The sequence below is a fragment of the Panthera pardus genome, unplaced genomic scaffold, assembly GCF_024362965.1.
Source record: "Panthera pardus isolate Hobbes unplaced genomic scaffold, ASM2436296v1 HiC_scaffold_12, whole genome shotgun sequence".
Lineage (NCBI taxonomy): Eukaryota > Metazoa > Chordata > Mammalia > Carnivora > Felidae > Panthera > Panthera pardus.
The window spans coordinates 55600107-55613980 of NW_026526677.1; the positions used below are offsets into that span (position 1 = coordinate 55600107).

The 13874-nt window shown below is 36.3% G+C and overlaps 1 protein-coding gene across 6 annotated transcripts in view; it reads left to right on the top strand.

The window, feature by feature from the left end:
* Positions 1 to 13874, top strand: part of NUP98 (nucleoporin 98 and 96 precursor) — a 115482-nt gene that overhangs the window by 32279 nt on the left and 69329 nt on the right. For 4 of the 6 annotated variants that reach the window (XM_019449626.2, XM_019449623.2, XM_019449628.2 and 1 more), the window contains 2 exons: positions 3264 to 3356; positions 9451 to 9591. In XM_019449626.2, coding sequence (XP_019305171.1) covers positions 3264 to 3356; positions 9451 to 9591 — 234 coding nt within the window. The remainder of the gene's footprint in view (positions 1 to 3263; positions 3357 to 9450; positions 9592 to 13874) is intronic. The other 2 variants (XM_019449630.2, XM_019449631.2) reach the window with 1 other exon arrangement.

Below are 13874 nucleotides of genomic sequence, written 5' to 3' on the forward strand. Positions count from 1 at the left end.
AACATTAGTTTCAGGTATAAGGATTTGTTATTTGTGTATATTGTGAAATGATCACTGCAGTAAGTCTAGTTATAGTTAACATATGTCACTATACATAGTTACACGTTTTTTTATGATGAGAACATTTAGGATCTACTAGTTTAGCAACTTTCACATATGCAAGACAGTATTAACTGTCGTCACCATACTGTAAATAATATCCCCATGACTTATTTATTTTATAACTGGAAGTTTGTACCTTTGATCTCCTTTTACCCATTTCGCCCATCTCCCATTCCTTGCCTCTGGCAACTACCAATCTATTGTCTGTATCTATAAGCTCTTCTTTTGTTTTATGAGATTACACATATGAGATCATGCAGTTTTGTCTTTCTCTGAATGGCTTATTTCACTTAGTATAATGCTTTCAAATTCCATCCATGTTGTCACAGATGGCAATGTTTCATTCTCCTTTATGGCTGAATAATATTCATTGTATGTACATACCACATCTTTATCCATTTATCCATCAATGGATACTTAAAATACAAAATACTGTTTTCAGTATTTTGGCTATTGTAAAAAATTGTGTTCGTTTATTTATTTTGAGAGAGAGAGAGAGAGAGAGAGAAAGAATGCACACACAAGCAGGAGAGGGTCAGAGAGAGAGAGAGGGAGGGAGAGAATCCCAAGCAGCCTCGTGTTATCAGCACAGAGCCGGACACAGGGCTCACGCTCACAAACTTTAAGATGACTTGAGCTGAAACCAAGAGTCGGATGCTTAACCAACTGAGCCACACAGACAGCCCTCATTGTGATTTTGATTTGCATTTCCCTGATGATTAATGATGTTGAGCATCTTTTCATATGTCTTTGGTCCATCTGTATGTCTTCTTTGGAAAAATGTCTATTCAGATTCTGTGCCCATTTTTAAATTAGATTATTTTTTTGCTATCATGTTGAGCTCTTTATATAAATATTAACCTCTTATGAGATGTGTGATTTACAGGTATTTTCCCTCATGCAGTAGCTTGTCTTTTCATTTTGTTGATGGTTTCCTTTGTTGTATAAAAGCCTTTTAAGTTTGATATAGTCCCAGTTGTTTATTTCTGCTTTAGTTGTCTTTGCTTTTGGTGTCACATCCAAAAAGTCATTGCCCCAACAGATATTACATAGGAGCTCACAGCCTATATTGTCTTCTAGGGGTTTTATACTTTCGGATCTTGCAGTTCAAGTCTTTAATTTTCGTGTATGGTGTAAGATTGTGGTCCAGTTTCATTCTTTTGCTGTCCAGTTTTCCTAGCACGATTTATTGGACAAACTGTCCTCCTTTGTATATTCTTGGCTCCTTTGTTGTAAATTAATTAACCATTAATTAACCATCTTTAATTTTACTTTAAAAATTGTTTTGAAATAACGGAGTTGATCAACATTTGTCAGTAAGAATCTGAGGAAATGTGTGGTATAAACAGTGTAAGTTGGGACTTATTTCCCTCGTGTGGGTTTGAGGTAGTTCACAAGTATCTTATTTTCTGCTATTTATGGGAATGGAAGACACTTTCCGGTTAAATTTTAACTCAAAAAAGAATATTTCCAAGTACATTTGTTTTCTTTAAAAAAACCAAAAACTGTGTTTGAGTAGCAGTACTGTTTTGTGGCATAGCTATTAGCACAATTGAAGAAAAGATTTAATGAGTATATGAATTAAATAGATTATGTCAGATTACATGCATTTTTTTAGTTTTTTATTTTGAGAAAAAGAGCACGTGAGCAAGGGAGGAGCAGAAAGAGAGGGAGAGAGAATCCCAGGCTCTGTGCAGAGCCTGACACAGGGCTTGATCATGAGATCATGATGACTTGAGCCAAAATCAGGAGTTGAATGCTTTACCGACTGAGCCACCAGGCACCCCTGATCACATGTATTTCTAAATGACATTAAAAATACATTTTCAAACTATTTAAATTCTTCAGCCTTTTTTCTTGGTCTTTTTCTATTGAGATAATAATCCAAAGATTGGCATGACTAAGTATAATATTCTTATTTGGTGATAGTGTCATATATTCCAAGATACTCTTTACTAAGACTGTTATCTTTTAGAGCTGTTCCCCTCCATGATACCTTTTAAAAAGACTTCAAGTATTTCATGAACAAGGTTTGATTGATTTTTGTTTCCTCTTATCAAAAGAGATTAATGATAGGGGCGCCTCGCTGGCTCAGTTGGTGGAGCATACAGTTCTTGATCTCCGGGTTGTGAGGTAGAGCCCCATGTTGAGTGTAGAGATTACTTAAAAATAAAATCTTTATGAAGAAAAACAGGAGATGAATGTTATGTTCATTAGCTGTTTTGTCGATATCATCTCCAAAAGGAGTACAGAAACTTTGTGGACCTATCTGAACAAAAGATAAATAACAGCAGTAATGCAGTATAGGTTTCTTCTGGGGAAACCTATGGATTTTCAAGGGAAATTAATAGGATTTTCTCTAAAGATCATAGTGAAGGAAGATGGTTTAACTATCCATCATCTATGATAATGAAACAGTTCAACCCAAGAAAAGTTATGTATACATTATTTTTAATATCAGCTAGCTGAGTCCTTGAGTGCTCCTGTGGGCTGATTTGATTATGACACCTCATAAATGTGAAAGATGAGGATTAAAGTTCCTGTGTGGTCAGCCAGCCACACATTACTGCCCATGCAGGGTTTATCTGTTCAAAACCAGAGCTACTGTAGAAAATTTTATAGGTAAATTTCTGTTAGCAGGAACCTTTAGATTCAATAAAGTGTGTTTGTTGACTCTCTTATTTTAAAAAAAAATTTTTTTTTTTAAAGTTTACTTAAGTAATCTGTAGACCCAACGTGAGGCTCGAACTCAAAACCCTGACATCAAGAGCCACATGCTCTACTGACTGAGCCAGCCAGGTGCCCTGGACTGTCTTATTTTTAGTGAAAGCTGGAGGGAATTCATTTTTCTTCCATTAATTAAACATCAAAAATAGGTTTGAGTCTTACAAAGGGAATGTATATGCTCAAGCATAGTCACTTTGCTTTAATATTTCAAGTCTGAAACATAAGTAAGTAGGAAGATATGGGGGTCTGTTTACAGGCATCAAAATTTTAAAAACTTTAAAAAGGTTAAAGTAGCCTGCCATTTAGGATTTCTAAATATTATTAACTGACAGGATACAAAGCTTAGGGTCAGACTGCCTTTTTAAAAATTCCCTTATACAGGAAATTGAGAGTTCTATTAAAAGTACAGTCCACTCATTCTTTTGTCCTTCTAGGTTTCGGCACAAATACCAGTGGGAGTAGTATTTTTGGAAGTAAACCAGGACCTGGGACTCTGGGGACTGGCCTTGGTGCAGGATTTGGAACAGGTAAGGAACTGTACCACAAAATTTAGGCTTTCTAATTGTTGGAACTTAAGACAACTCTGTTTGATCTTATGCCTGGAAATAGGGTGTAGATATGCATTTTCTCAAACAGACTTATAAAACATTCTCAGCAGTTATGCTTTACCAGGTTTTAGAACATTTGGACATTTATCTTAGACATTTATCTTAGACATTTGGACACATATCTTATTTATGCTCCCATTCTACAAAATGTCTTATAGTCCTGGTCTATTTGGGATTTTTAGTATTTAATGTGAGACTTGTCAATATGACGGCGTTATTAACTTCCCATTCCCTTGTGCTACCTTTGTAAAAGGGATTTAAGACTTTGAACTGTTTATCAAGTAAGCTTAATTACCCTAATAGGAAAACAGAGCAGTAAGAGCATAAGGTCTTTTACAAAAGTCTGTGCATACTTCTCAGTTCTTTCCATCTTGATGTAGAGCTGAGATGTCACACCTGTGTCTCTGTTCCTACTGTTGATAATTAATTTTCAGTGCCTTTGAAGACACTGACCCTTCTTCTTTTATTTATTTTTTTTAGTTTTTTAGAAAGAGGAGAGAAAGAGAGAGAGAATGTGAGTGAGGGAAAGGGAGAAGAGGGGTGAGAGAATCTTAAGCAGGCTGCACACTCAGCATGCAGCATGACAGAGGCCTGATCTCACGACTCTGAGATCATGACCTGAGCTGAAATTAAGAATCAACACTTAACCAGCTGAGCCACCCTGGCACCCCAGACATTGACCCTCCTGCCTGCCCAACTGCTTTAAGCAATATGAAGTGGTAGTGGTCATAAAACAAATAAGCGCTTCAGCATGTACAGTTCAACAGGGTTGTTAGAGCATATAGTTTTGCCTGTTTCCCAAGTCATCTGACTGTCATTTAGTTGCAGACTATTTATTTCCATGGTCTCTGCTTCCACCATCCAGTTATCTGTTGTCTTTGTATACTGTGATCATTTATCTGCCATCTCCTTTTTAATAGTACTTAATTTTATACTCTGAGCTATTTCCTTCCATTTCTTTTTAAAATAAAAGCTGTAAGTACTTGTGAAAAAAAACCCTCAACAATACAGAAGTGTCTAAACACCTTCCGGTTTGTGAAGTAACAGCTATTTAAAGTTTGGGATTTTGTCAGACCCCTTTATGTATATTTTGTACATTTTTCTCAAATGTACGTGCACATACACATGGTTATGCATGTGTGTGCTTTATATATATATTTTTAATGTATTCTTAAGTAGAAACCACATCCTACAAGAGTGTCTTTTTTAAACCAAAGGTTAAGACACGTTAGTTGGATGTAGTATTTATGTAGTGCGCTGCAAGCAGCATTTAAGGAAAAAAAAAATGAAAAAATTATTGTACAAAGCAAGGTTAAGTATTTAATTAAAAAAAATTTTTTTTAATGTTTATTTTTGAGGGGGGGTGGTGCAGAGAGAGAGGGAGACACAGAATCTGAAGCAGGCTCCAGGCTCCTCTCTGTCAGCACAGAGCCTGATACAGGGCTCGAACCCACAGACTGTGAGATCATGACCTGAGCCTAAGCCGGAAGCTTAACTGACTGAGCCACCCAGGCGCCCCAAGTATCGTTTAATTTTTATTTTAATTAAATATGTGTGTGTTATGGGTCTCTGTGTATTTTATATTGTGTGTTAATGGTCAAAAATGTTTCAAAATGAAAGCACCTTCATTATTCCTTATGTGATAATTCTTTATTTCATTTTTTCATTTCCCATGGCATTTGCGGCATATATTTTTTCTGTTAGTATTCCATTGTGTGTAGATGTCTGTATATATACATAAACATATAAAAATACCATAATTCAGCTTTCCCCTATTGGTAGACATTTGAGCTTTTTGATATTATTAGCAATGCAGTAATGAAGATCTTCATTACATAATTTTGTGTGTGTTAGTGTTACTATGGGATTGATACTTGGGATTGTGTCAGAGTATACACACAGTTTGAATTTTGGTCAGTCTTGCTAATTTGCCTTCCAAAAAGAATGCCAGTATGAATTTTTGTTCTCATTGTGTGAAAGTGCTCATTTTTCCCATACCCTTTCCGTATTGTTGGACTTTTTCATCTTTACATCCGTGTTAGTGGAATTCTAGTGTGCATTTCGCTAATTACTGTGAAGGGTATGCTTAATGTATGTTTACTGGCCATTTGAATCTTTCAATTCCCTACTCAATATTTGATCGTTGCTTCTTAATCTGTTTTTGAGAGTGTTTTAGATATTGTGGATATTAACTCTTTTGGGTTGTATGGTAGAGTTTTTTATTTGAACTTTTTAACTTATCCAAATTCTACCACGTATATTTAGCAAGAAATAAAAACTAAAAAGTTCTAAATTTTGTGCAGTGTAATCCCTAAACTTAAGCAGAATATATCATCTGACATCAGTGTTCTCTTGTAATCCTGGAGAAAAAAATTAGCTTTGGTGTGGGCAAATTAAGAGCTTTTCAAAGGTAGTTTTGACCCTAGACAGTTTGTGAGCCATAAACCTAAGACCCAGGTAAGATGCTTATCCTAATGTCTGTTAGATATTTCCACTAAGTCTTTAAGTTTACCGCTTAATTTTATGGTATCATCATATACAAGTTTATTTTTATGTGGGCAAAGAGCCAAAGAGGCTTCTAGGTCTTGCAGGTTATTATCAGCAGTGCCTTTTCCTATAGTGCAAGTTATAAAATATCATGTAACTTTTTCTGATGCTATCATCTTCTCTTCCACAATAATGTAATATCTCAGCCTTTTTATTTATTTGAGTATGTTCAGTTATCCTTAAACAGTTCTACATCACAGACAACAGATCCTGTTTTTACTGCCATTATATATCCCCCATTCATGCTTTGTATAAACTAAAACCCAAATAAAATCAGTAAATAATTTTACACCCCCAAACCTTAGCAGCACTAGATCATGTAGGAAATAAGAGTTCTGAGAACCAACAAGCATACGCTGTTGGAATTCTTTGATGATCACATCTGATAAAGCAGACTTGAGGCTTTGAGAGCAGTGTGTCTGGAGATGATTGTACATAACCATCCATGTTCATGAACTCTGCATTTCAAGTAGAATAGCACTGTAGCTTTGGGTGATGTCTTTTTGGGGCATTAGCTAAGTGGGTATTCCTGTGCACCTTTTGTTTGGAGTAATGAAGATTCATACTTCTGTCTCAGCAGAAGTAAAATGTCCTGTAACAAATTTTCCTGTAAAATGTATTATTCCTTGACATTTGATATTCCCCACCTCCCATGTGCTCAGACCAAGGAACCCTCATTAAATCAGGGGTGTATACGTTTCTGATTTGACAGTGATATAAAGTATCATTGTCACTATCTATAATATGCCATTTTCTTGGTAGTTAGTAATATTGCTATCTTTTTTTTTTTTTTTTTTAATGTTTATTTTTGAGAAAGAGCATGAGCTGGAGAGGGGCAGAGAGAGGGAGACACAGACTCCAAAGCCAGCTCCAGGCTCTGAGCTGTCAGCACAGAGCCTGATGCGGGGCCCGAACCCACGAACCATGAGACCATGACCTGAGCTGAATTCAAATGCTTCTTAACTGACTGAGCCACCCAGGTGCCCTGGTAGTTAGTAATATTAAGATATTTTAGTTCTTGGGGTGCCTGGGTGTCTCAGTCGGTTAAGCACCCAACTCTTGGTTGTGGCCCCAGGTCGTGATCTCACGGTTCATGAGTTAGAGCTCCACATAGGGCTCTATGCTGATGGTGCGGACCTGCTTGGGATTCTCTCCCTCTCTTTTGCCCCTCCTGCTTGCTCGTTCTCTCTCAAAATAAATAAATAAACTTTAAAAGATTTCCAAAAAAAAGGAGATTTTAGTTCTTAAAATTTTCCATGAAGTAGTAAGTTTAGGGTGCATCTAGTAAAGTTTATTGTAACGCTAAGGTATACACAGAAAAATTTACCCAAAGCTAATAGATACCATAGATAAAATTAACTTCTAATCTCAAAAGGAATATAACCATTTCACTTTTTTTCTTGAGCATCCTTGGAGTTTCTAGGGCCACTATTACAACATGGTGACCCCCATATATCTGCTTTATGACTCCTACAACTAATCGTAAATATAGCGCATTTCATAAATTGACATTATTTTCCAGAATGTCCCTCAACCTGTGGACTCTTAGGAAGCCCTTTTTTGTTAAGCATAAAAAGCCATTTACGTAATATGAGCTAGATCTAGATAAAATATTTTTCTATTGACAAATTGCAGCAGTATGCAGGCAGGTCAATTTATGATAGTCTCTTTTCAGGTGACCTGAACCTCCCAGTGCCTTTTTTATTCTTTTATTGGTTATTGAAATACAGTGATTTTTAGACTGTTTCATGGTTCTTCATCCAGGGCTCCTACAAAGGTGAAGGAAATGCATACCCATCTAGATGAGAAATTTTTGTATTTTATATATTCGTTTTTCTTCTAGGTTTTTGTTCATTGGTAAGGAGGTATTTGCTACCTGGAAAAATAAAGAATTCTGAAATTTTTGCTGTAAAGTTTGTCTTTCAAGGAAGTAAATTCAGGTTTTCTGTTAATTTTCGCCAATTTCTGATGGTTTGGGATTTTAAAAGAAGCCATTCCCTATTCCAAAGCTGTAGCAAAGGGATTGTCTTCTTGTTACTAATTAGACAGGGAGTGTTTTGTCCATTCAGTAGTTACCCTCACTAATTTATTTTGTATGGATTCTCTGAGTATAAACTTCCTAGCCTTTTTTTGATTGCAATCTCAAAACAATTTGTATTCAGTATTTTAGATCTCTAAGTATTGTATTTCTAAAGTGGTTTTTTTCTCTCTGAAGATGCATTGATGGCGTTAAAACGAACTTTAGATCTTCCGAATTTCCAATAACTTTTTGAGGAGGAGATGGAAATTTTAAAAAAATTTAATGCCAATAAATCATTCTAAATAAATTCTCCCCAGTTTCACTGCTGAGAACAAGATCCATAAGCAAGATTCATTAGACTTCAAATTTTTTTTTTTTTTAACGTTTATTTATTTTTGAGACAGAGAGAGACAGAGCATGAATGGGGGAGGATCAGAGAGAGGGAGACACAGAATCTGAAACAGGCTCCAGGCTCTGAGCTGTCAGCACAGAGCCCGACGCGGGGCTCGAACTCACGGACCGCAAGATCATGACCTGAGCCGAAGTAGGCCGCTTAACCGACTGAGCCACCCAGGCGCCCCTAGACTTTAAAACCTAAGTTTCTGCAGTGGTTTCCCCTTGGTGAAAATAAGTTCTACTCCCTCCAGTCTGATTCATGATGAAACTTGAGACTGTTTAGTAACCTCATCACAAAGCATTTAGGTTTTTATAAAACAAAACGTTTGTCTTGGTGTAAAGTAGTTTTCATGAGATAGTACACTTGAAAGTACTGCTTTTTGCTCTTCACAGATGTATTGGATTTGGTTTTCTGTAGTTTAGCCTGTATGTTAGTCAAAAAGATGACATTGTGATTGGTTCAGCTGCATATTTTGATTTGCAAATATTGATATTTAAAAATTGATTATTTTTTAATTCTTTCAAACATCGTATTACTATAGTGTAGTAAAGAACCCTGGTTGTATTCAGATGCACCAAGATTTGAACCTCCGTTTCACCATCTACAACATTTGTGACAATTGAGCTAATTACTAAACGCTTAGTTTTCTCATCTATAAAATGCAGATATGTCCTATTTCAGGCTTAGGAAGATTAAGTGAGGTACTAGCTAATATTTAATGAATATTAGTATCTACCAGTCCTCTTTTAAATGCTTAGTATGTGTTTATTCATTTTAACCTTAGGATAAATATCTAAGCTATGTATTATTATCTCATGTTATAGTTGAAGAATCCGAAGCACAGAGAAGTTAAGTGTTTTGCCTATGATGTATATAATGTACTTAGCACAGTGCCTGGCATATAGTTAGCATTGACTGTATTAGCTCTTTTGTTGAAATGAGTGGTCATTATGAAGTTTCCAAATGTATTATATTTTTAAGTAACTGACCTCTGGTATAACATTCAAAGGATCTCCTGTGGCGCTTTTTCTTTCCTCTTGTCTCCATAGCTCTTGGTGCTGGACAGGCATCTTTGTTTGGGAACAACCAACCTAAGATCGGAGGGCCTCTTGGTACAGGAGCCTTTGGGGCCCCTGGATTTAATACTACGACAGCTACTTTGGGCTTTGGAGCCCCCCAGGCCCCAGTAGGTAAGTGTCAGTCACTTTAGAAGGCTTTACTCAGTTGTATTTCTTGCTAATACTTAACTTGTTGACCTCATTTTCCACCCATTCCATCCCCCTACCAAAGCAGTATACAAACACACTTAAACAGTCATGTAGTACAGAAGGGCTTGTAACAGATCTTGGCCTTCTCCACTTCCCCACTCCCAGGCCTACTCCCCCAAAGAAACCACTTTGTTACAGTCACTTTGTTTCCTGGTGTATAGTTAAGTTCATATCTCTAAACGATGTGCTTATGTTGATATGTTTTGCTTTATTAAGTTTTAATTTAGCTTATTAATAGATGAGAAATTTAGCTCACTTATCCTCTGTGTTCTTTATTCATTTCTAACATAGCTGTATTACTAAATTCCCTAAGTTTAGTTTTGTCTACTGAAGTGTTTTTCATACTTACTCATTTGAACACCCTTACCCAGTTTTTGCCCCCTCTGCCTACCACCTTTATTATTATTATTTTCTAACTTAAAATGAACTTTTTAAGCTTAAATAGCTTTTTAAAAGAAAGCTGTTCTGTTGAAAATAAACATACCACCTGGCATACATAGGGTAACTGAGTGAATGAATGAGACAGAATGAAAGTAAGTCTCTTTACCATTAAGTTCATCTCCTGTACACTGTCATGACCCGTGTACCACATTTTGATAAGGTTTTTGCAAATTTAAGCTGTGTCCCTACATTGTTTTTCTTATTCTGTCACCTGTGAGACAGTATTTCTTGAGTTCTCTTGGTCAAGGAAGAGTATTAGTGCCTTTTCTCACCCTTCTTTTTCCTCTTCTTTTGCCATGTTTATATTTTCATATTGATAACATTGATAATGTATTCTGTCCTATAGTTATTACTTTTTTCTTAGATTAAAGAATAATTTAAAAGTTTTAATGTGAGCGTAGCATTTTATTACAACTATGAAAACACTGCTGCCCAGCCAAGTACACCTTTCTCATACAGCTTTTTCTTTCTGCTAGAATTTCTTTTTTACCTTTGCATTACCAGCCCTTATCACCTTCCTGAACCAGTCCAAATTCTTAAGGAAGGTTTCAGAATTCTTTTTTACTCTGAATACATCATTCCTTGATCCCTCTGTTCTCCTGCAGAAGTATGAACTCTGATTATTCCCTGGGCCTTCAGCATTGCTCCTGATACCCCCTTCAAGTTTACTCAGTGAGAACTGTTCTGTCCTGAATGTAGGGTTTTCCTCTTTATTTCCTGGAATGTATTTTTAAGTAAATTACATATGAAAGATAAACTTTGATCACTTACAATTCTGACAGTACAGAACCTTTTTTGTTCCTCACGCTTTAATATTATGGAATTCTGCTGTGAAAATAATTTATCCTCAGAACTTGGACTATATTCCTTTCATTAACCATTATTTGTTGAGAAGTCTAATGCCTTTCTGATTCTTGAGACTTGTTCCATTCCCCACAAGGACTTAGGATTGTCTCTTTGTTCGGAAATTTCACTCAATTGCTTATACCTTTTCTATCTTAATGCTTAATTTTTTTCTTTTTCTTTTTTTTAAAGAGAGAGAGCGCATGAGCTGGTTATAAGGGCAGAGAGAGAGAATCTTAAGCAGGCTCCATGCTCAGTGAGGAGCCCGATCATGACTGCCAAAATCAAGAGTCAGACGCACAATCGACCTAACCACCCAGGCGCCCCTCTACGTTAATGCTTGATTTTTAAACTGTGTTTCTATTTTTTTAGATTTTTTACTGTCTTCTAAATCATTTTATTTATTTTGAGAGAGACAAAGAGAGTGTGAGGGGCAGAGAGAGAGAGAATGCCAAGCAGGCTCTGTGCTGTCAGTGCAGAGCCCGATGGGGGGCTTGATCTCAATAACCATGAGATAATGACCTGAGCTAAGTCAAGAGTCAGACACTTAATTGACTGAGCCACCCAGGCATCCTGAATTTTTATTTTTAACTTACATGAATTCTTTCTCATTCTTCGAAACTTCTTTTTTTTAAGTATCCTGTTCTTAGATGCCGTTATTTCCTAAAACTTTGAATTTGTTAATTGGCATTAAAATTTTTTTAGGACTCTTCTGTGCCTTATCTCTTCAGGGTTATTTTTGCTTTGGTCTTATTCTTTAATGCTCCTTGATCCTTACCATTTAAGAATAAAATAATAAAAAGCTTATTGGCAACTTATGTATATGGGTAGAGCTTGTTTACCAGTAAGCTTCACTTTAAGGTGCGTAGTCCAGAAACCAGCTATTGTCCAAGGGTCCCCTGATGGTTAGAATGCCACATTCTTAGCTCTGGGATGATGCAAGTACTGAAACTAGTTGCCCTTGTTCTTTCCAAGTATTAACTTTGTTTCATCAGAGGCACACTCTCTGATGTTTGGCTTATCTGTTAAGCATCAGGGATTAGGAGGATGAAGGTATAGGTGTTTTGTACATGTACTTTACGTTGATTTATCTCTCCTGCTTTCAGTCTCACTTCATCAAACTTGGTTTCATTGAATCCCTAATCTTTCTGGGATTCTCCAGGGCAGATAAGCTCTACGTTGGGCTGTAATCCCCTATGAATGTACTCTAAACGTAGTTCGCTGTATCCTGCTTTGTCACTCCTCTGTCCACTTCTTTCCCCTAGAAATTTGTTATATTTTCTCAAATGCTCATTTGTTACTTCCCATTCTTTGTCGTTGTGGGTTATATAGATACATTTTAATTTGTTTTAAACATAGATTTTACTTAGATCTTTGGAAGGAGTGGAGGTGAATTAGAATTCCAGTTGACATCCAGGTGCCTGGTGGCTCAGTCAGTTAAGCGTCTGACCCTGTTTTGGCTCAGGCCATGATCTCACAGTTCATGGGTTTGAGACCCGCATCAGGCTTTGCACTGGCAGCAGGGAGTCTGCTTGGTATTCTCTCCTTCTCTTCCCTCTGTCCCTCCCCCATGCATGCACGTGTACTTGCTCTCTCAAAATAAATAAATACAAACTTTAAAAAAATAGGGTGCCTGCGTGCCTCTTTTGGTTAAGCATCTGTCTCTTGATTTTAGCTCAGGTTGTGATTTCACAGTTGTGAGATCCCCATGTCATGCTCTGTGCTGGGTGTGGAGCCTGCTTAAGATTCTCCTTCTCCCTCTGCCCCTACCCCACTTGTGTGTGCAGGCACTCTTCTTTCTCCCTTAAAAAAAAAAAAACCAGCTTTATCATTAAAAGTGATATTTTCAGTTTTATTTCTTTTCCTTAGTTTTAGCTGTTTTCACTAGAAAGGGTACCATACATATTTGTAACCTGCCATTTTTACTTGGATAGTACTGTGTTTTGAATGGTTTTTGATAATCCATCTTCTAAAATCAATTAAAAGGTCCTCACACAAGCATTTAATAGTATAGTTACATACCACAAACTTAAAAGTAGCTATGTTGACTTTTAGAATGTACATCTTTGCATCACAGGACACTAACTGTAAGGTGCTTTAGAGTTTATATGAGTCTGAGTCCACTCTCAACGGTGGGAGTCCCTCAGTTACAGTTTTCCAAATCAGTCTAGTCCATTGTTTTGTTCAGGTTGTTTAGAAATCAAAACATGCCTCCATAGAATTTCCACTCAGTGGTTCTAAGCTAAGCAAACCAGTTTGTTAACAGTTTTTCTTGCAGTAACCCTGTTGTCTTTCTTCAAGGTAAAATATCATCAGTTTTTTCTATTCTCAGACTTTGATTTTATACCTTTTCCTATCCCTTTAATCATTTGGTCATGATGAGTCTTCTCAGTATGTTGTCAAATTATTGTGACCAGAATTGAATATTTATAACACAAATGGTAGCTTAACAAATGCTTACATGCTTGCGAGTTCTCTTATTTTTGGTAACATATTAGCTCTCTTGTCTGTATATGTAAATCATACAGTTAACTTAGAGAAGATTTCATATTTAAACCTACAAAAATAAAAATATCCTCACACACTTTCCTAATTATGTTTAGATTTGTTAAAGGAGTTCTTACTCTTTTGAGTAAGCCCAGGTGGGGTGAACTATTATACTTGTTAATGATGGGATGAGCTGGTGCAGGTCAACATTATTTTTAATGGATAATTGGCTGTCAAATACCAAACTTGACTAGTGAATATTAGAGTTCTTTTAAATTTTTTTTAACATTTATATATTTATTTATTTATTTAAATTTTTTTTTTTTTTAACATTTATTTATTTTGGAGACAGAGACAGAGCATGAACGGGGGAGGGTCAGAGAGAGAGAGAGAGAGAGACACAGAATCTGAAACAGGCTCCAGGCTCTGAGCTG